The sequence below is a fragment of the Somniosus microcephalus genome, unplaced genomic scaffold, assembly GCF_052327205.1.
Source record: "Somniosus microcephalus isolate GS21.2 unplaced genomic scaffold, FLI_Smic_1.0 unresolved_chr1, whole genome shotgun sequence".
Taxonomy (NCBI): Eukaryota; Metazoa; Chordata; class Chondrichthyes; order Squaliformes; family Somniosidae; genus Somniosus; species Somniosus microcephalus.
In genome coordinates, this window is record NW_028225179.1 from 70914063 (window position 1) to 70936499 (window position 22437).

Here is a 22437-nt window from a genome sequence, read left to right on the forward strand (position 1 = left end):
TAAGAAATAGGAGCTGTTCCTATGTTCCTCTCATTAAGGGTTTACAGAGACCCCCTTTATAAAGAGGCACCAAGGATAAGGTGGGGTGAGGATGCTGATGCTGATAATGTCCTCCAGTCCCTCTGGTGCCCACAGCGCCCGTAGTCAAGATGGCGTGCCGCCTCCTCACTATGCATGCGGCGCCCCTATTAAAGATGGCGGGTCACATTCTTCAATACGCATGCGGCGCCCCTATGAAAGATGGCGGTTCACCTTCTTCAATACGCATGCGGCGCCCCTATTAAAGATGGCGGATCCAGTCCGCACTGCGCATACGGCGCCCCTATTAAAGATGGCGGGTCACCTTCTTCAATACGCATGCGGCGCCCCTAGTAAAGATGGCAGGTCACCTTCTTCAATACGCATGCGGCGCATCATTTAAAGATGACGGTCCGCGTCCGCATTGCGCATGCGGTGCCCCTATTAAAGATGGCGGGCCGCGTCCGCACTGCGCATGCGGTGCCCCTATTAAAGATGGCGCTGTCGCCAGGGTCACAGGGCGCTGCCAGTAGGGCGGGCGCGGTGCGTGTCGGGTGGGATCGCCGGGATGAAGCTGCTGAGCAAACTGATCGAGCGAGACAACTCGGGGTGAGCGAGGGGGCGGGGCTTGGGGTCACCCCGGCAACGGGGGGGAGAGATTTTGGTCACCCCGGCAACGGGGGGAGAGATTTTGGTCACCCCGGCAACCGGGGGCCGAGACTTTGGTCACCCGGGGGCCTGTGGTCAACCCCCCCCCGGCAACCGGGGGCCTGTGGTCAACCCCCCCGGCAACCGGGGGCCTGTGGTCAACCCCCCCCCCCCCCCCCCCCCCGGCAATCGGGGGCCTGTGGTCAACCCCCCCGGCAACCGGGGGCCTGTGGTCAACCCCCCCGGCAACCGGGGGCCTGTGGTCAACCCCCCCCCCCCCCCCGGCAATCGGGGGCCTGTGGTCAACCCCCCCGGCAACCGGGGGCCTGTGGTCAACCCCCCCGGCAACCGGGGGCCTGTGGTCAACCCCCCCCGGCAACCGGGGGCCTGTGGTCAACCCCCCCGGCAACCGGGGGCCTGTGGTCAACCCCCCCGGCAACCGGGGGCCTGTGGTCAACCCCCCCCCCCCCCCCCGGCAATCGGGGGCCTGTGGTCAACCCCCCCGGCAATCGGGGGCCTGTGGTCAACCCCCCCGGCAACCGGGGGCCTGTGGTCAACCCCCCCGGCAACCGGGGGCCTGTGGTCAACCCCCCCCGGCAACCGGGGGCCTGTGGTCAACCCCCCCGGCAACCGGGGGCCTGTGGTCAACCCCCCCGGCAACCGGGGGCCTGTGGTCAACCCCCCCCCCCCCCCCCCCCCGGCAATCGGGGGCCTGTGGTCAACCCCCCCGGCAACCGGGGGCCTGTGGTCAACCCCCCCGGCAACCGGGGGCCTGTGGTCAACCCCCCCCCCCCCCGGCAATCGGGGGCCTGTGGTCAACCCCCCCGGCAACCGGGGGCCTGTGGTCAACCCCCTGGCAACCGGGGGCCTGTGGTCAACCCCCCTGGCAACCGGGGGCCTGTGGTCAACCCCCCCGGCAACCGGGGGCTTGGGGTCACCCCCCGGCAACCGGGGCACTGGGGGTAACCATGAGTCAGAAGGTCGTGGGTTCGATCCGCTTGATTGGCACCATCCTGACTTGGAAATATATTGCCGTTCCTTCATCGTCGCTGGCTCAAAATCCTGGAACTCCCTCCCTAACAACACTGTGTGAGCACCTTCACCACATGGACTGCAGCGGTTAATGAAGGCGGCTCACCACCACCTTCTCGAGGGCAATTGGGGAATAAATGCTGGCCTTGCCAGCGATGCTCACATCCAGTGAACAAATACAAAAGAACTCCAGAGACTTGTGCCCTCATCATCCAGGCCGACACCCCGGTTCCACTACTGGGAGCGCTGCGCTGTCGGAGGTGCTGTCTTTCGGGATGAGACATTAAACCGAGGGCCCCATCTGCCCTCTCAGGTGGACGTAAACTTCCACAACACTATTGGAAGAGGAGCAGGGGGAGTTCTCCCTGGGGCCAATATTTATCCCTCAACCAACATCACTAAAAAACAGATGATCTGGTTATTATAACATTGCTGTTTGTGGGAGCTTGCTGTGTGCAAATTGGCTGCGGCGTTTCCTACATTACAACAGTGACCACACTTCAAAAGTACTTCATTGGCTGTGAAGCGCTTTGGGACGTCCTGAGGACATGAAAGGTGATGTCTTTCTCCTTTTTAAAAAATGGTTAAATTATGAGGAGAGGTTGCAGACTAGGTTTGTATTCCCTCAAATATAGAAGATTAAGGGGCGATCAGATCAAAGTGTTTAAGATGATGAAAGGAGTTGATTGGGTAGATGGAGAGATACTATTTCCTCTGGTGGGTGCGGAATCCAGAACAAGGGGGCAGAACCTTAAAATTAGAGCTCGGCCGTTCAGGGGTGATGTCAGGAAGCACTTCTTCACACAAAGGGCAGTGGAAATCTGGAACACTCTCCCCCAAAAAGGCTGTGGATGTCAATTGGAGCTTTCAAGACAGAGATGGATAGATTTTTGTTGGGTAAGGGCATCGAAGGATATGGAGCAAAGGCGGGTAAATGGAGTTAAGATACCGATCAGCCACAATCTAATTGAATGGCGGGGAACAGGCTCATAAGTTAACCCTTTTATCCCCGGTTTCATTCTGGTGAATCTGCGCTGCACTCTCTCCAAGGCCAATATATCCTTCCTGAGGTGCGGTGCCCAGAACTGAACGCAGTCCTTCCGGGAAGGGGATCTGACGCCCCATCTCGGTCTGAGCCTACACGTGACTCCAGTCCCACCCTACATGGCTGAATCTTAATGCCCTTGGGGCAAAACAAGTACCGCCCTTTCCAGTGGTGCCCACATCTCAAAATCAAATTTCACACAGTATCTGTGTGCGAGTTTAATTTGCCCCATATCGCTGGCCCCGTTTCAGTGGCCTTCACGGGTCCTGCTGACTTTGCAATCCCGCAGTGTTGTCTTGCGAGTGGCCTTCACGGTTGTGTTTTTCCCCTGCAGCCAGGTGACCCTGATGCCCGAGGAGTCGGAGGACATGTGGCACACCTACAACCTGCTGCAGATCAAAGACAGCCTGCGGGCTTCCACCTTCAGGTACAGACGGGGGTGGGTGACGTCTGGGAGGGACCAAGGGGGACCTGCTGCTGTCTGGCCTGCTCGAGGGAGGGGGAGGGGGGCGGGGGGCAGGAGCAACGTTCCTGTTAAGTTGCACGGCGGCCTGGAGGTCCCGCGCAGGCCGCTCAAATGCGCGGAAATTTGGATGGGCCGGTTAAAGGGCCTGCGCGCCGGGGAAAAAAAAAATAAGAGGGAACATTGGGCAGGAGCCGAGCTCGCTCCATCCTGCGCACTGCGGGTCAACATCCGTCGGCCTAGCGTTGGCAAGATGATCCACCACACTGGGCATCATCACCAGTCCCAATTCTGTCTCCACCCAGCGCATGGGCACACAACACAAAGGCGCGCACAGAGGCGCAGATGCACGCACACAGACCCACACAATTCTCGCGCACGCACGTGGATACAGACATACACTGCCCAGGGTTCGTGGACAGCGATCAGGAGCAGTAACCCTGCTGATTTGTCTCTCCCGCACCATCCCCCCACCCGGCCAGTCCCAGGGTGCCGAGGGCAGTTCTGGCCACCCTCTCGGCTAACTCGGCACAGGCCGGGTGGGGGTGGAGCCTGGGCCTTTCCTGCTCTGTGTGGCTCAGTGCTTGTGCTTCTTTACAGGAAGGTGCAGACGGAATCGGCAACGGGTAGCGTGGGCAGTAACCGGGTTCGAACGACCCTCACTATCTGTGTGGAGACCATTGACTTTGATGCGCAGGCATGTATGTTACGAGTGAAGGGGACCAACATTCAGGAGAACGAGTATGTAAAGGTGAGGAGGGGTTCGGGGGGTTTATATATAGAATAACAGATATCCTGGGAGTGAGATACAGGCTGGAATCTAATCGAGGGGTTCGGGGGGTTTATATATAGAATAACATACCCAGGAGTGAGTTACAGGCTGGAATCTAATCAAGGGGTTCAAGGGGTTTATATATAGAACAACAGATACCCGGGAGTGAGTTACAGACTGGAATCTAATCAAGGGGTTCGGGTGGTTTATATATAGAATAACAGATACCCGGGAGTGAGTTACAGGCTGGAATCTAATCGAGGGGCTCAGGGGGTTTATGTATAGAATAACAGATACCCGGGAGTGTGTTACAGGCTGGAATCTAATCGAGGGGTTTGGGGGGTTTATATATAGAATAACAGATACCCGGGAGTGAGTTACAGGCTGGAATCTAATCGAGGGGTTCGGGGGGAGGTTTATATATCGAATAACAGATACCCAGGAATGAGTTACGGGCTGGAATCTAATCGAGGGGTTCGGGGGGCGGGGGGTTTATATATTGAATAACAGATACGCAGGAGTGAAATACAGGCTGGAATCTAATCGAGGGGTTCGGGTGGATTTATATTATAGAATAACAGGTTCCCGGGAGTGAGTTACAGGCTGAGATCTAATCGGGGGTTTCAGTAGGTTTATATATAGGTTTGCAATTGAGCAAAGTTTATTTCTAGAGGAATAGAATTGAAAAGTGGAGAAGTTTATGTTAAAGTTGTATCGAACCTTTGGTAGACCACACTTGGAGTACTGTGTACAGTGCTGGTCGCATATTATAAAAAGGATATAGAGGCACTGCAAAAATTTACAAGGATGATGCCAGAAATGCGAGGTTATACGAAATGGCAGAGACTTTAAACAAATATTTTGTAACTGTTTTAGTAGAGGACACTAAAAGTATACCAAAAACCGTGGGGAACTAAGGGGCTAATAAGAGTGAGGAACCTAAAGTAATTAAAATCATTAGAGAAAAAGTATTTGAGAAGCTAATGGGACTGAAATCCGACAAATCCCCTGGACCTGATGGCCTACATCCCAGGGTTATAAAAGAAGAGCGGGAGAAGGCCATACGACACTTCGAGCCTGCTCCACCATTCAATAAGATCATGGCTGATCTTCTACCTCAACTCCACTTTCCCGCCCGATTCCCATATCCCTGGATTCTCCAAAAATCTATCGATCTCAGCCTTGAATATACTCAACGATTCAGCATCCACAGTCCTTTGGGGTAGAGAATTCCAAAGATTCACAACCCTCCTGTGTGAAAACATTTCTCCTCATCGTGCTTGACTAATCTACTGGAATTTTTTGAGGATGTAACTGGTAGAATAGATAAGGGAGAACCAGTGGATGTGGTGTATTTGGACTTTCAAAAGGCTTTCGATAAGGTGTTTAAGAGATTAGCGTGTAAAGTTAAGGCACATGGGATTGGGGGCAAGGTACTGACTTGGATAGAGAACTGGTTGGCGGACAGAAAGCAAAGAGTTGGAATAAACGGCTCTTTTTCCGAGTGGCAGGCAGTGACTAGTGGGGTACCGCAGGGATCGGTCCTTGGACCCCAGCTATTCACAATATATATTAATGATCTAGATGAGGGAACTAGATGTAATATCTCCAAATTTGCAGATGACACAAAGCTGGGTGGGCGTGTGTGCTGTGAGGAGGATGCCGAGAAACTCCAGTATGATTTGGACAGGTTGGGTGATTGGGCAGAAGCATGGCAGATGCAGTATAATGTGGATAAATGCGAGGTTATTCACTTTGGTGGCAAAAACAAGAAGGCAGATTATTATCTGAACGGCAATAGATTGGGAGAAGGGGAAGTGCAACGAGACCTGGGTGTCCTTGTGCACCAGTCACTGTAGGTAAGCATGCAGGTGCAGCAGGCGGTTAAGAAGGCAAATGGTATGTTGGCCTTCGTAGCGAGAGGGTTTGAGTACAAGAACAATGATGTCTTGCTGCAGTTGTACAGGGCCTTGGTGAGACCACACCTTGAGTATTGTGTGCAGTTTTGGTCACCTTATCTGGGGAAGGATGTTTTTGCCATGGAGGGAGTGCAGTGAAGATTCACCAGACTGATACCTGGGATGGCAGGAATGACGTATGAGGAGAGATTGGGTCGATTGGGCTTATACTCGCTGGAGTTTAGAAGAATGAGTGGGGATCTCATTGAAACTTATAAAATTCTAACAGGACTAGACAGACTAGATGCAGGAAGGCTGTTCCCGATGGCAGGGGAGTCCAGAACCAGGGGTCACAGTCTAAGGATAAGGGGTAAGCCATTTAGGACAGAGATGAGGAGGAATTTCTTCACCCAGAGAGTGGTGAACCTGTGGAATTCTCTACCACAGAAGGCAGTTGAGGCCAATTCATTAAATATATTCAAGAAGGAGTTGGATATATTTCTTAAGGCTAAAGGGATCAAGGGATATGGGGAGAAGTCAGGGACAGGGTGATGCGCTATCGATTCTAATAAAAGGCTGAGTAGAGTTCAGAACAACAGGCTTTTATTAACTACTGAATGCAGCTACAAACAGATCAGGACTATGCCTCTAGTGGACGACCGAATGGCAGAGAGCTGCCGTGCAGCCGTCCTTATACCAGGTAGCCAAGGGCGGAGTCAACTGAGGCATAGTCAGGTATAACAGTGAAACAAGAGTGAACAACAACAACAACAACAATAGTGAACACAGTGAACGACAGTGGTTTACCACACAGGGTACTGAAATTGGATGATCAGCCATGATCTCATTGAATAGTAGAGCAGGCTCGAGGGGCTGAATGGCCTACTCCTGCTCCTATCTTCTGTGTTTTTTATCTCAGTCTTAAATGGCTGCCCCTTTATCCTGAGACTATGCCCCTAGATCAAGACTCTCCAGCCAGGGGAAACAATCTCTCAGCATCTATCCTGTCAATCTCCCTCAGAATTTTACATGTTTCAATGAGATCATCTCTCATTCTTCTAAACTGCAGAGAATATAGGCTCAATCTCTCCTCATAGGAGAACCCTATGCCAACACGCCAAGGCTCCTTCGGCAGCACCTCCCAAACCCGCGACCTCTACCACCTAGAAGGACAAGGGCAGCAGGCGCATGGGAACACCACCGCTTCCAAGTTCCCCACCATCCTGACTTGGAAATATATTGACGTTCCTTCATCGTCGCTGCGTCAAAATCCTGGAACTCCCTCCCTAACAGCACTGTGGGAGTACCTTCACCACAAGGCCTGCAGCAGTTCAAGAAGGCGGATTACCACCACCTTCTCAAGGGCAATTAGGGATGGGCAATAAATGCTGGCCTTGCCAGCGATGCCCACATCCCAGGAACGAATTTAAAAAAAACCTGCTTATCCCATGGATCAATCTAGTGAACCTTTGTTGCACCGCCTCTAAGGCAAGTATGTCCTTAAGAACATAAGAAACAGGAGCAGGAGTAGGCCATTCGGCTCTTCGAGCCTGCTCCGCCATTCAATGAGATCATGGCTGATCTTCTGCCTCAATTCCATTCACCGGCCCTATTGCCATATCCCTTGATGCCTTTACTAGTCAGAAATCTATCGACATCTGTTTTGAATATACCCAATGACTGAGCCTCCACAGCCCTCTGGGGTAGAGAATTCCAAAGATTCACCACCCTCTGTGTGAAGAAATTTCTTCTCATCTCAGTCCTGAATGGCCTACCCCTTATCCTGAGGCTGTGGCCCCTGGTTCTAGATTCCCCAGCTAAGGGAAACATTCTCCCAGCATCCATCCTATCAAGCCCTGTAATAATTGTTTATGCTTCAATGAGATCCCCTCTCATTCTTCTGAATTCAAGAGAATACAGGCCTAGTTTACACAATCTCTTCTCATACGAGTCCCGCCATCCCAGGAATCAATCTCGTGAACCTTTGTTGCACTCCCTCTATGGCAAGTATATCCTTCCTTAGGTAAGGAGACCAAAATTGTGCACAGTGCTCCAGGTGTGGTCTCACCAAAGCCAGGAGTCAACATGGCTTTAATGAACGGGAAATCGTGTTTAACAAATTTCTTAGAGTTTTTTGAGGATGTAACTAGCAGGGTAGATAAAGGGGGACCAGTGGATGTAGTATATTTGGATTTCCAAAAGGCATTCGATAAGGTGCCACATAAAAGGTTGCTACGCATTATTGAATGGCGGAGCAGGCTCGAAGCGCTGTGTGGCCTACTCCTTATGTTCCCAGTCAGTTTATACCTATCAGGAAAGGATGAACAGACTGGGTCTCTTTTTTTTCCTCTTGAAAAGAGAAGGCTGAGGGGTGACCTAATAGAGGTCTTTAAAATTATGAGAGATTTTGATAAGAGTCGACACAGAGAGAATGTTTCCACTTGTGGGAAAGAGCAATACCAGAGGCCATCAATAGAAGATAGTCACCAAGAAATCCAATCGGGAATTCAGAAGAAGCTTCTTTACGCAGAGGGTGGTGAGAATGTGGTGCATTTAAGGGGAGGCTGGACAAGCATAAGAGGGAGATGGGAATAGAGGGTTATGCTGATCGAGTTGGATCAGGAGCATGGGAGGAGACTCGAGTGGAGCATAAACGCCGGCATGGACTGGTTGGGCCGAATGGCCTGTTTCTGTGCTGTAAATTCTATGTAATATAGCGGTTTCCCCCTACTGACCCTCTCTCTCTGTTACAGATGGGGGCCTATCACACCATCGAGCTGGAGATGAACCGCAAGTTCACCCTGGCCAAGAAACAGTGGGACAGTGTGGTGCTGGAGCGGATCGGTGCGTGCTCAGTGAGGCCGGTGGTCTCTCCATCAAAACCCCTCCTCACCCACTTCATTTCCTTTCTTTTGTATCTCTCCCTGCAGTACGCTGGAAGCAAGATCTGGGTGGGTGGAAGGGAGGGAGTTTGGGTGCTGGGATTTTCCCCATCCGTGGCTATGGTAGGGCCACGGTTATGATACTGGACCAACCGTCCAGAGGCCTGATCTAGTAATCCCGCAGGTCGACGTGAGGTCACCCTCCTCTGTGTAGAAAGGGATCAAAAGAAAGAACTTGCATTTCTGCAGCGCCTGTCACATCCTCGGGACGTGCCAAAAGCGCCTCGCATCCAATGAAGTGAATTGGCCGTTGTCGTCTAGGAAAATGCGGCAGCCATGTTGCGCACAGCAAGATCCCAGAAACAGCATTGTGATAAATGACCAAATCACCTCTTTGTGTTTTTTTAAGGTATTGATTGAGGGATAAATCTTGGCCCCAGGACACTGGGAGGGAGAACTCCCCTTGCTCTTCTTCCGTTAGCCTGGTGGGATTTTATGTCCCACCTGAGAGGGCAGACGGGGCCCTCGGTTTAACGTCTCAACCCGAAAGACGGCACCTCCCGACAGTGCAGCGTTCCCTCCGTACTGGCAACCGGCGGGGGGGGGCGGGGGTGAAATGAGGGGAGTGTTGGCCTAGATTATGCGGCCCGAGTCTCTGGATGGGGCTCGAACCCACGACCTTCTGACTCGGGGGCGAGAGAGTGCTACCCACTGAGCCACGGCTGACACGGGATTCAGATTTAAACTGAATTCAAATTTTCAAACTGCCATGATGGGATTTGATCGTGCTTTCTCTGGATTATTAATCCAGTCACTTAAACAATACTATCCCGATGGACAGATCGGCCAAGATCTCATTGAATGGCGGAACAGGCTCGAGGGGCAGAATGGCCTCCTCCTGTTCTGATGTTCTCACGGACCCACAGCAGTTTGACGTCTTCTCTTCTCCCATTGGTTCCAGAGCAGGCATGTGACCCCGCCCACAATGCAGATGTGGGGGCTGTCATCATGCAGGAGGGACTTGCACACATCTGCCTGGTGACGTCCAGCATGACTGTCCTGAGGGCCAAAGTGGAGACCACCATCCCACGGAAACGCAAGGGGAGCTGCACGCAGCACGACAAGGTAACGCACTGCGACACCCGGTCCCAGATGGAAAGGACAGTGTATAGAACGCACTGTGACACCCGGTCCCAGAGGGGGAAAGGATAGTGTATCTAACGCACTGTGACACCCGGTCCCAGAGGGGGAAAGGACAGTGTATCTAACGCACAGTGACACTCGGTCCCAGAGGGGGAAAGGACAGTGTATCTAATGCACTGTGACACCTGGTCCCAGAGGGGGAAAGGACAGTGTATCTAACTAATTAAATGGAAAAGTTCTTGAACTTTATTTAAATGAAGATGTCCTTCTGTTTGGTTTGCAGGCACTGGAGAGATTTTATGAGTCCGTGATGCAAGGAATCATTCGACATGTTAATTTTGATGGTACGTGTAGTGTTAGATAGACTGTGCTCAGAGCTCAGTCACATCCTCGCCGTGTCTGTCTGTCTCTCTCTGTCTGTCTGTCTGTCTCACACTCACTCACTCCCTTGGCTGTTTGTGAGGGACATCAGCCCCTATAGTGACTTCCCGTTCCTGTCTAACTCTCTCACTCTCAGTCTCACTTTCTGTCTATCTCTCTCTCTCTCTGTCCTTTCTGCCTCTCTCTCTCTCTCTCTCTCTCTCTCTTCCCCCTCTCTCTCTCTGTCCCCCCTCTCTCTCTCTCTGTCCTTTCTGCCTCTCTCTCTCTCTCTCTCTCTCTCTCCCCCTCTCTTCCCCCTCTCTCTCTCTGTCCCCCCTCTCTCTCTCTCTCTCTGTCCTTTCTGCCTCTCTCTCTCTCTCTCCCCCTCTCTCTCTTCCCCCTCTCTCTCTCTCTCTCTCTCTCTGTCCCCCCTCTCTCTCTCTCTCTCGTTCTGTCTGCCTCTCGCTCTAAGTGGTGAAGTGTGTATGTGTTTGTGCAAGGGAGACACCAACACTGTACTGACCTCCCGTTCCTGTCTATAACACTCTCTTGCTCTCCCTTTCTCTCTCTCTCAGTGGTGAAGTGCGTGCTGGTAGCGAGCCCTGGCTTTGTCAAGGAGCAGTTCTGCAACTATGTGTTCGAACAGGCTGTGAAAATGGAGATCAAGGTGATCCTTGAGAACAGGTCCAAATTTCTGCAGGTGCACGCCTCCTCTGGGCACAAGTACGCCCTCAAAGGTGAGGATCCCACCCACTGACTGCACTATACACTCCGCACACTGGCCGCTTTACCTGGGCACAGGGCCTACCGTCAGGGAATACAGGCCCCAGCCTTGGCTCAGTCACCTCGCGCCGCAGTCCGAGGTTTGTGCGTACGAGCCCCACACACTCCAGACGCTAGGAAGGGGTTGTGTCCATTGAGATTCTGTACAATGGGAGTGAATGGGAAGGGGTTGTGTCCATTGGGTTTCTGTACAATGGCAGTGAATGGGAAGGGGTTGGGTCCATGGGATTCTGTACAATGGCAGTGAATGGGAAGGGGTTGGGTCCATGAGTCAGAAGGTCATGGGTTCGAGCCCCACTCCAGAGGCTTGAGCCCCGTAATCCAGGCCGACTCTCCTGGTACCAGTACTAGGGGGGTGCCTCACTGTCAGTGGTACTGTCTTTCGGATGAGACGTTAAACCAAGGACCCCATGTGCTCTCTCAAGTGAATGTAAAAGATCCCACTGGCAGGTCAGTTCTCCCACGATGTCCTAGGGCCAATACTGATCCCTCAACCAACATAAAAACATAAGAAATAGTAGCAGGAATAGGGCATTAAGCCCGTCGAGCCTGCTCCTGCCATTCAATAAGATCATTACTGATCTTCTACCTCAACTCCACCTTCCTGCACTATCCCCATATCCCTTGGTTCCCTTATCGATCTCTGTCTTGAATATACTCAACGACTGAGCACCCACAGCCCTCTGGAGTAGAGAATTCCAAAGATTCAGAACCCTCTGAGTGAAGAAATATCTCCTCATCTCAGTCCTAAATGGCCGACCCCTTATTCTGAGACTGTGACCCCTGGTTCTAGACTCCCCAGCCAGGGGAAACATCCTCCCTGCATCTACCCTGTCAAGCCCTGTAAGAATTTTATATGTTTCAGTGAGATCACCTCTCATTCTTCTAAACTCCAGAGAATATAGGCCCATTCCACTCATAGGACAACCCTTTCATCCCAGGAATAAATCTTCATCTCCTCCATCAGTATTTTGCTATTGCCTAGGGAATATAGGCCTAGTTTACTCAATCTCTCCTCATAGGACAATCCCCATCCCAGGAACCAGTCTAGTGAACCTTTGTTGCACTCCCTCTGTGGCAAGTATATCCTTCCTTAGGTAAAGAGACCAAACCTGTACACAATACTCCAGGTGTGGCCTCGCCAGGGCCCGATATAATTGTAGTAAGACGTCTTTACTCTTATACTCAAATCCTCTTGTAATAAAGACCAACATACCATTTGCCTTCCTAATTGCTTGCTGTATCTGCATGTTAACTTTCAGTGATTCGTGTACAAGGACACCCAGGTCCCTCTGAACACCAACATTTCCCAGTCTCTCACCATTTAAAAAATACTCTGCTTTTCTATTTTTCCTACCAAAGTGGATAACTTCCCATTACTCAGGACTTTGTCAGGGGGAGATCATGTCTAACCAATTTGATTGAATTTTTTGAGGGGGTGACTAGGTGTGTGAATGAAGGTATTGCAGTTGATGTAGTCTACATGGACTTCAGTAAAGCTTTTGACAAAATCCCGCATGGGAGACTGGTCAAGAAGGTAAGTACCCATGGGGTCCAGGGCAATTTGGCAAATTGGACCCAAAATTGGCTTAGTGGCAGGAGGCTGGTCGAGGGTGATGGTCGAAGATTGTTTTGTGACTGGAAGCCTGTGTCCAGTGGTGTACCGCAGGGATCGGTGCTGGGTCCTTTGCTGTTTGTAGTGTACATTAATGGGCCAGTAATTCCTGTCCCAACGTGTGAGTACGGACGGGGTACTCACGCGTGGGCCCGGAGGAATTGCCGGTTTTCAGCATGCGCAGCGCATGCGGGGAAAACCGGCATTTCCTCTCCTCTGACCCAAGGGGTTAAGAGGCGGAACGCGTATGACGTATCAGGCAGCGCGTGTGCGCTGAACTTCCCTTTTTTTATTAGAGTTGCCCGTGGGGAAAAGACTCCGGTTTTTACGCGTGGAAAAAGCAGCCGTAAGTACTTACTTTTAACAGGTAAGTGGTCTATTAAGTAAAATTAGAAATTTTTTCCACAGGTTCATTTTTTTTGAAGACTTTACAGTAAGGTAAGTGTATTTTTAGCCCCGATTTTTTTTATATAATAATTTTTTTCAAAATTTAAAATTATTGTTTAAAATAGTTTTTTACAGTTATTTATAGTTTATTTAAGTAGTGCGGTGTTTTTTTTAATTTTCTTTCAAGTTTAAGTAGTGTTTTGGGGCCAGGAGTTTTCATGAGTTTGACAGTTCTTACTATCAAACTCATGAATGAACTTTTGCATCCTCCGATTGGTTGCCCAGTGCTCACGTGATCCCAGCCGGCTCATCGCACTAAGTACGCCGTTGGGTCACGCACGCAGGACCTGAAGCGGGCCAGTGACAGGAAATGCAATGCGGGCCAGGATTGAAATGTCAGCGCGCCGGGTAAGTGCACATCGGGGGCTTGCACACGCGGCAAGCCCCCAAACCTAATTTCTGGCCCATTGATTTAGATATGAATGTAGGAGGTATGATTAGTAAGTTCGCAGATGATACGAAAATTGGTGGAGTGGTAAATAGCGAGGAGGGAAGCCTCAGGCTACAGGACGATATAGACGGGTTGGTCAGATGGACAGAACAGTGGCAAATGGAATTTAACTCTGAAAAGTGTGAGGTGATGCATTTTGGGAGGACTGACAAGGCAAGGGAATCCACAATGAATGGTAGGACCCTAGGGAGGACAGAGGATCAGAGGGACCTTGGTGTGCATGTACATAGATCCCTGAAGGCAGCAGGACAGGTTGATAAGGTGGTTAAAAAGGCATATGGGATACTTGCCTTCATTAGCCGAGGCATAGAATATAAGAGCAGGGAGGTTATGATGGAGCTGTACAAAACGCTGGTGAGGCCACAGCTGGAATACTGTGTGCAGTTCTGGTCGCCACACTATAGGAAGGATGTGATTGCATTGGAGAGGGTGCAGAGGAGATTCACTAGGATGTTAACTAGGATGGAGCGCTTCAGCTATGAAGAGACTGGACAGGCTGGGGTTGTTTTCCTTAGAGCAGAGAAGGCTGAGGGGGGACCTGATTGAGGTGTACAAAATTGAGGGGCATAGATAGGGTAGATAGAAAGGAACTTTTCCCCTTAGTAGAGGGGTCAGTAACCAGGGGGCATAGATTCAAGGTAAGGGGCAGGAGGTTTAGAGGGGATTTGAGGAAAAACCTTTTCACCCAGAGGGTGGTTGGAATCTGGAACTCACTGCCTGAAAGGGTGGTAGAGGCAGGAACCCTCACAACATTCAAGAAGCATTTAGATGAGCACTTGAAACGCCATTGCATACAAGGCTAGGGACCAAGTGCTGGAAAATGAGATTAGACTAGACAGGGCTTGATGGCCGGCGTGGACACGATGGGCCGAAGGGCCTCTTTCTGTGCTGTATAACTCTGGGGGAGAAATTCAGTTGTTTGCGCCACCCGTTAGTGCTTTAAAAGGGCGATAAGTGGGGCGTGAGGCGGCTAGCGCCCGGGCGCGGCGAGACCTGCGCCTCTCGCGAAATTGAGCGGACATTTAGTGGCGGCGCAAAACCGCAACGCCCGCAGCTCCTGACGTCATTTCATTGTGCAACGCCCTTGGGGCGCCCCGAATCGGAAATTCAGTGGCGCCCCCTCCTTTCCGCCTGGCGCTCCCAGCAACTGGTTGACTGGAACGGTTCCCAGTCGACCTGGCGCTCCCAGCGACTGGTTGACTGGAACGGTTCCCAGTCGCTGTGGGGCTGGGGGGGCGCTATTTAAAGGGGGCTCTTCCTGGCTTCTTTGTGGTAGCCATTTTTGGACCACCCCTTCTGTGAGAGAGAGAGAGATTTGCAGAGCGACAAAGAGAGAGAGCTTTCTGCATTGAATCAGCGCTCCTTCTGGCTTCGGCCCAGAACTTTGTAGTTGGTTTGCTTTTTCACTGGCATAACCTTGAGCGGCCACACACTATGGGGGCTGCAATGGGTGGAAACGTTGGGCTTCTCCATTACATTGAGAGGGCTCAGAGACGCCGAGAGAGTGTCAATCATGGCCAGATGGAGGAGGGCCAACAGGCGTCGGCACACGAGACCTTACCATCCCAGGGTTTTCCGCCAACAGTTCTCATACCTCAACATGTCTGAGGAGCAGTGTTTTCGGAGGCTGCGATTCAGCAGGGAGGTGGTCACTGAGCTCTGCCACCTGCTTCAGCCAGATCTGCAGCCTCAACTGAGGAGCAGGACGTCTCTGTCGGTGGCAGTGAAGGTGACAGTGGCTCTCAACTTCTATGCCACCGGCTCCTTCCAATCCGCTACTGGGGACATTGCCAATATCTCCCAGTTCACGGTGCATTGCTGCATCCGTCAAGTCACGAATGCCCTCTTTAAAAGGAGACGTCAGTACATCTTCTTCGCCATGACCAAGGACAAGCAGCAAGAGCGCGCAATGGGATTTGCAAGAATAGCGGGCTTCCCCATGGTCCAGGGTGCCATTGATTGCACGCATGTGGCTTTGCGGGCGCCGCAAAAGAATGCCGAGGATTACCGCAACCGGAAGGGGTTCCATTCGTTGAACGTCCAGTTGGTGTGTGACCACAGACAGCTGATACTCGCTGTCAACGCCCGCTTTCCAGGCAGCAGCCACGACGCCTTCATCTTGCGCCAGACTTCTGTGGCAGACCTTTTCGAAGCCCCGGCTCACCCAGGAGGCTGGCTTCTCGGGGACAAGGGCTATCCTCTGTGCACCTGGCTGATGACCCCGCTCCGTGCACCCAGCACCCCTGCTGAAGAACGATACAATGAGAGCCATCAAGCGACCAGGAACATTATTGAGCACATAATCGGTGTGCTCAAGCAACGGTTCCGCTGTCTGGACCATTCCGGGGGAGCCCTTCAGTACTCATCTGAGCGAGTCTCCCATTTCGTTGTAGTGTGCTGCACGCTGCATAACCTGGCAATCCTCAGACTGCCACCAGACATTGGAGCACCAGCAGAGGAGGAGGAGGAGGAGCACCAAGATGGGAGGGAGGCAGAAAGTGCAAGGGCCGCCCGTCGGCGGCTTATTGCAAGTCGGTTCTAGGCCCCCTCTGAGGGAATGGCTTGTGCCAATGGCAGAAGATGAATGTAGCCGCTCCACAAGCCCTCAGCCGAGCAGGGCAACCAGGACTTCCAAAAGAAAGCATGGACAGTGCGATTTAAGAACATTTTTTACTATGATACCTCTGTGCCCTTCCCACATGACAAACTAATGGAGAGAAACCCCCCCCAAAAACACAAATACACCAGTCTCGGCCTTTACAAGTAAAACAAATATACCAGTCTCGGCCTTTAAATATGAAACAAATATACCAGTCTTGGCCTTTACAAGTAAAACAAATATACCAGTCTCGGCCTTTAAATATGAAACAAATATACCAGTCTCTGTCAGTCCCGTTCCGCAACCCCTAAGCCGGTCAAGGCAACAAATAGTTCAAAGAGCAAACATGCACATTCTGAATAAAGACACTTCTTTATTTAACAAACTGTGTGCCCTTCCCGCATGACAAAGTAATAGAGAGAAACCCCCAAAAAAGCAGTCAGACACATAACTGGCTCTCACAACCTGGAGACAATGAACAAAACAGTAACCAAAAAATAACCACGATCCTCGGCCTTCAATAAAAAAATTAACAGCATTTTGCCACACCTCCTACTTTTTGCCCTTCGAGGGTGATCTGCTTCGCTTGCGAGATTGGCCCCTTCCCACCCTGCAGCTCCTCCGCAATGGGACCCCAGTGGCTGCAGCAAGGCTGGGGGGAAGGCTGCTGAGTGTCAGAAACTGAGTCGGCAGATGCCCTTGAGGTACGGCCTGGACCAGCTCTGGGCCTGGAGGGCCCGGCTGCTGACTGCTCCAACTCTGCATGGGCGGCAGCAGTCTGTCCTACAGGTGGTGGCAGCTGCAGTGGAGAAGTGACAGTGTTGGCAGCAGGAATGCTGCCATCCTGACAGAGGACAGCCACTCCCTGGTCGGACGACACACTGACACTCCCACGGGACAGCGCTGCAGCATGCGGAGCAATCTGCTGAAGCACAGACTGCTGGTCTGCTGCGGCGCGGCGAGGGCCCCGGCGATTCGTGCCCGATCCAGCGAGGGTGGCAGCAGTCAGTGCTCATGTGGCCTCAATCTGCGTCTGCATCAGACCAGCCACTGACTGCATTGCACCACTAAGCACTTGCGTGGAAGCCGCCTGTGCCGCGCCGAAGTCCTGCAGACTCCTTGCCAGTGCTGCGCCGAAGTCCTGGACACTCCTTGCCAGTGACTCAATGGATTCGGGCATCCTTGCCACTGCAGCCATGAGCTCAGTGTGCCTGTGCTCCGCCTGGGTGCTCATTTCAGCGAGGAGCCGCACCTCTTCTGCGCTCACTGTAGCAGGACTCGAGGCCAGACTCTCCCTCCGGGGAGAAAGCCGCCAAGCTTCCCGATCCGCCCGCCCCCCCCCCCCCCCCCCCGCATTGCTGCAGCCCGCTGGGCCCCGGAGCTTCACCCTCCTCAGACCATTCCCCCCTGCTCCCCTCCAGGGAAGACGTGTCCCCATTATGGCCATGGGCTGCCTCGGCTGAGGGTGGCACTGATGGTCCGGTTTCCTCTTCCTCCTCGCCTTCAGAGTCACTCACAGTGGCAGCTTGAGGGCCTGCCTCCTCACCTGGCGAATCAGCATCTAAAAGCAGGGAGGTACAAGAGTTGCTTTAGCATGAGGACAGGGCGGCAGCGAGGGAGGCATGAGTGCTGCAATGCACTGTATTGGTTCGATAGTGGCAAAGGATGCTGGTGTGAGGCACAAGTGGAAGGAAAGAGGTCAAAAAGGTGATGACCTTACCATTGCTGTCCAGAACGGGGTCGGCATCTCCGGTGGCGACGGGGCCAATCATCCGGCCTGCCATAATCCGCTGGACTCGCTGCTCCAGATCGCTGAGGTCTTGAAGGTGAGGCCGGCCTCCCCCGGTCTGTTGCTGCTGCCTCCTGTTATGGGCCAGCTTGCCCTGCAAGAGAAAGGACGGGCTCTGAGTACAGTGTGAAGCCCTGATCTTGGCTACACTGCCTCCCATGGTGGAATAGCCCTTACAGTGTGGAAAGTGCTGAATGTGCGTGTGAGTTTCATGAAAGGCCCATAGGTGTTGGATGAGGGCTGGGCATTGGGGCTTTCGGGACCCTTTGGCCATAAAGTGAGGTGGACATGCAGGGATGAAGAGGATACTGAAAAGGGTACTCACCCTGACAACCCAAGTGAGGTCGTTGAACTACTTCCTGCATTGCACAGGGGTCCTAGGCACCATGCTGCTGGAGGTCACTCTGTGAGCCACCTCCCTCCAAGCTTTGCGATAGTTGTTGGGCAGCGGCCTCCTGCCACTGTCCGGAAACAGGATAGATCGCCTGCACTTCACCGCGCCAACCAGAACCTGCAAGGCCCCCTCACTGAACCGCTGCGCTCGCTTCCTGGCCCTCTCCATGGTCCTAGGCGTTAGAATGTGGCAGCAGGTCTGTCCAGGCTGAGAATCAGGGCTCTGATGCGCAGGGTGTGGCTGCAATCCAAGATCGAACCTCCCCTTTAAGAGCTGACCAGCGCCAGCGTGTCTGCGTGCAATCGCTAACTGGCCGCACCTGCGCTGCGCCTGCCCTCGGTGGTAGCGCCTCGCTTCTCCGGCTTAGCACGTTAAGACAGTTGTGCAGCGCCTGTTTTAGCACTTCAAGCACCTCCTGGGGCGAAGCAGGTCAATTTAGCAGTAGGTGGCAATAATTTGCGCCGGGCGCTAAATATTACGCCCCAAACGTGGCGATACTGAATTTCTCCCCCTATGACTTCTCCACATTATATTCCATCTGCCATATTCTTGCCCACTCACTTAACATGTCTATACCCCTTTGCAGCCTCTTTGCATCCTCCTTACTTTCCCACTCAGCTTTGTATCATCAGCAAACTTGGATACATTACACTCGGTCCCTTCATCTAAGTCATTAATAATATAGATTGTGAATAGCTGAGGCCTGAGCACTAATTCTTGCGTTACCGCACTAGTTACAGCCTGCCAACCTGAAAATGACCTGTTTATCCCTACTCTCCGTCTTCTGTCCGTTAACCAATCCTCAATCCATGCTAATATATTACCCCCAATCCCATGAGCCCTAATTTTGTGTAATAACCTTTTATGTGGCACCTTACCGAATGCTTTTTGGAAATCCAAATATACTACATCCACTGGTTCCCCCTTTTTTACCCTGCTAGTTACAACCTCAAAAAACAGATTTGTCAAACACGATTTCCCTTTCATAAATCTGTGTTGACTCTGCCCAATTATATTATGATTTTCTAAGTGCCCTGTTATCACGTCCCTAATAATAGATTCTAGTATTTTCCCGACGACTGATGTCAGGCTAACTGGCCTGTAGTTCCCCGTTTTCTCTCTCCCTCCTTTCTTGAATAGCGGGGTTACATTTGCTACCTTCCAATTCGCTGGGACCGTTCTAGAATCTAGGGAATTTTGGAAGATCAGCACCATTGCATCTGCTATCTCTGCAGCTACCTCTTTTAAAACCTTAGGATGTAGGCCATCAGGTCCAGGGGATTTGTTGGCTTTTAGTCCTAGTTCTCCAGTACTATTTTGTTACTAATACTAATTCCTTTAAGTTCCTCATTCTCATGAGATCCTTGGTTCCTCACTATTTCCAGAATCACTTGAAAACAGGTTATCTGGTCATTTATCACCTTGCTGTTTGTGGAATCTTGCTGTACGCAATTTGGCTGCCGCGTTTCCCACATTACATCAGTGACTACACCTCAGAAGTACTTCATTGGGTGTAAAGTGCTTTGGACACCGGGGATAACTCCCCGGCTCTTCTTCGAAATAGTGCCACAGGATCTTTTACGTCCACCTGAGAGAGCAGACGGGGCTTCGGTTTAACGTCTCATCGAAAGACGGCACCCTCCGACAGTGCAGCGCTCCCTTGGTACTGCGCTGGGATTGTCAGCCTAGATTTTTGTGCTCAACTCTCTGGAGTGGGACTTGAACCCACAGCTTTGAGTCAGAGGCCAGAGTTGCACCAACTGCGACACGGCAGACACATGAGGACAGGTGACCAAAAGCTTGGTCAAAGAGTTAGGTTTTAAGGAGCATCTTCAAGGAGGAGAGAGAGAGGTTTAGGGAGGGAATTCCAGAGTTTAGGGCCTAGGCAGCTGAAGGCACGGCCACCATTGGTGGAGCGATGGAAATCAAAGGATAACAACAATAACAACTTGTATTTATATAGCGCCTTTAACATAGTAAAACGTCCCAAGGCGCTTCACAGGAGTTTTATAAGACAAAAATATTTGACACCGAGCCATATAAGGAGAAATTAGGGCAGATGACCAAAAGCTTGGTCAAAGAGGTAGGTTTTAAGGAGCGTCTTAAAGGAGGAAAGAGAGGCGGAGAGATGGACAAGTTTAGGCAGGGAATTCCAGAGCTTAGGGCCGAGGCAACAGAAGGCACGGCCACCAATGTTTGAGCGATTTATAATCAGGGATGCTCAAGAGGGCAGATATCTCGGGGGTGGAGCTGGAGGAGATTACAGAGATAGGGAGGGGCGAGGCCATGGAGGGATTTGAAAACTAGGGTGAGACTTTTGAAATCGAGGCGCTGCTTAACTGGGAGCCAATGTAGGTCAGCGAACACGGGGTGATGGGTGAACGGGATCTGATGCGAGTTAGGACACGGGCAGCCGAGTTTTGGATGACCAAGTATACGTAGGGTAGAACGTGGGAGGCCAGCCAGGAGTGCGTTGGAATAATCAAGTCTGGATGGGCAAGAGGCCAGAATTGGAGGAGCACAGAGATCTCAGAGGGTTGTAGGGGCTGGAGGAGGTTATAGAGATGTGGTGTGGTGGGATTTTAACACCAGGATGAGCAGGCGCAATATAAAAGGGATATTTAGTCTGTCGAGGCTATAGCGAGGCTTGATAAGACACTGGGTAGATCCTCAATTTGGAGGCCGGTGGGGGTTGGGGGCGGGGGGGGAAATGGACTTGGGTCTGAGGTCTCTCTGTTTTCTGTCTTTCAGAAGTCCTCTCGGACCCCAGTGTGACGGCAAGACTAGCCGATACCAAGGTAAGACTGGGGGGGTGGGGGGGTGGGTAGGGGTATTTTCATCGAGTGGCTTCCATTCCTCACGTCTGGAGACTTCCACTAATACAAAAAGAAAATACTGCAGATGCTGGAAATCTGAAATAAAAACAGAAAATGCTGGAGATACTCAGCGGGTCAGGCAGCATCTGTGAAGAGAGAAACGGAGTTAACGTTTCAGGTCGATGACCTTTCGTCAGAACTAGAAAAATTCAGGAAATGTAACAGGTTTTTAAGCAAGTGTAGGGGCTGGGAAATGGGGAAGGGGATGAAAGAACAAAAGGGAAGGTCTGTGATAGGATAGAAGGCAGGAGAGGGTAAGAGACATGAAGAGATATTCAAGGCAAAAGAAGATGGTAATGGGACAGGTTAAGAAACAAAGGATGGCTCTAGATGAAGTGTAAATTGCGCTGGCAGAATGAAAGAAAGCTGCCATGTGGGGGAGAAGAACAGAAGGCACAAACAAAAAGTGTGGATAAAAAATATATATGTGATAGGGGCCGAGGTTATGATCTGAAATTGTTGAACTCTATGTTGAGTCCAGAAGGCTGTAAAGTGCCTAATCGAAAGATGAGGTGCTTCCTGCTTGTCCTCGTTCTGGGGATGTGGGCAAGCCCGGGCATTTATCGTCCATCCGCCGTTGCCCCTTGAGAAGGTGGTGGTGATGGTGGACCGCCTTCTTCAACCACTCGCGGTTTTGATACAACTGAGTGACTTGCTGGGCCAGTTGCGAGTCAACCAGGTTGGGTGTGGGACTGGAGTCACATGTAGGCCCAGAGCCGGGTAAGGACGGCAGGTTTCCTTCCCTAAAGGGACAGCGGTGAACCCAGTTGGGTTTTTAACAGCAACCCGACTGCTTTTCATGCTCACTAGTGGGTGCCAGCTTCATTAATTAATAGTTCATCCCGAAATCTCAAACTGCCACCGTGGGATTTGAGCTCACGTTTTCTGGATCATCAGCCCAGGCCTCTTGGGTGACGAGTCCCAGTAGCGTAAACTCCAGCGAATACAAGCCCAATCTCTCTTCATACGTTTAGAAGAATGAGAGGGGATCTCATTGAAACTTATAAAATTCTGACAGGACTAGACAGACTCGATGCAGGAAGGATGTTCCCGATGGTCGGGGAGTCCAGAACCAGGGGTCACAGTCTAAGGATAAGGGGTAAGCCATTTAGGACAGAGATGAGGAGGAATTTCTTCACCCAGAGAGTGGTGAACCTGTGGAATTCTCTACCACAGAAGGCAGTTGAGGCCATTCATTAAATATATTCAAGAAGGAGTTGGA

General features: G+C 51.6%; 1 protein-coding gene across 3 annotated transcripts in view; it reads left to right on the top strand.

Annotated features, from left to right (window-relative positions):
* Window positions 1-519: 519 nt before the first annotated feature.
* Window positions 520-22437, top strand: part of pelo (pelota mRNA surveillance and ribosome rescue factor) — a 65647-nt gene continuing 43729 nt past the window's right edge. For 2 of the 3 annotated variants that reach the window (XM_085974625.1, XM_085974627.1), the window contains exons 1-8: window positions 520-627; window positions 3078-3170; window positions 3807-3957; window positions 8630-8720; window positions 9720-9883; window positions 10185-10245; window positions 10837-10998; window positions 21091-21137. In XM_085974625.1, the coding sequence (XP_085830751.1) occupies window positions 587-627; window positions 3078-3170; window positions 3807-3957; window positions 8630-8720; window positions 9720-9883; window positions 10185-10245; window positions 10837-10998; window positions 21091-21137 (810 nt within the window). In that variant the 5' untranslated portion in view covers window positions 520-586. Of the gene's footprint in view, window positions 628-1600; window positions 2254-3077; window positions 3171-3806; window positions 3958-8629; window positions 8721-9719; window positions 9884-10184; window positions 10246-10836; window positions 10999-21090; window positions 21138-22437 lie in introns of those variants that run through there. The other variant, XM_085974626.1, reaches the window with a different exon arrangement.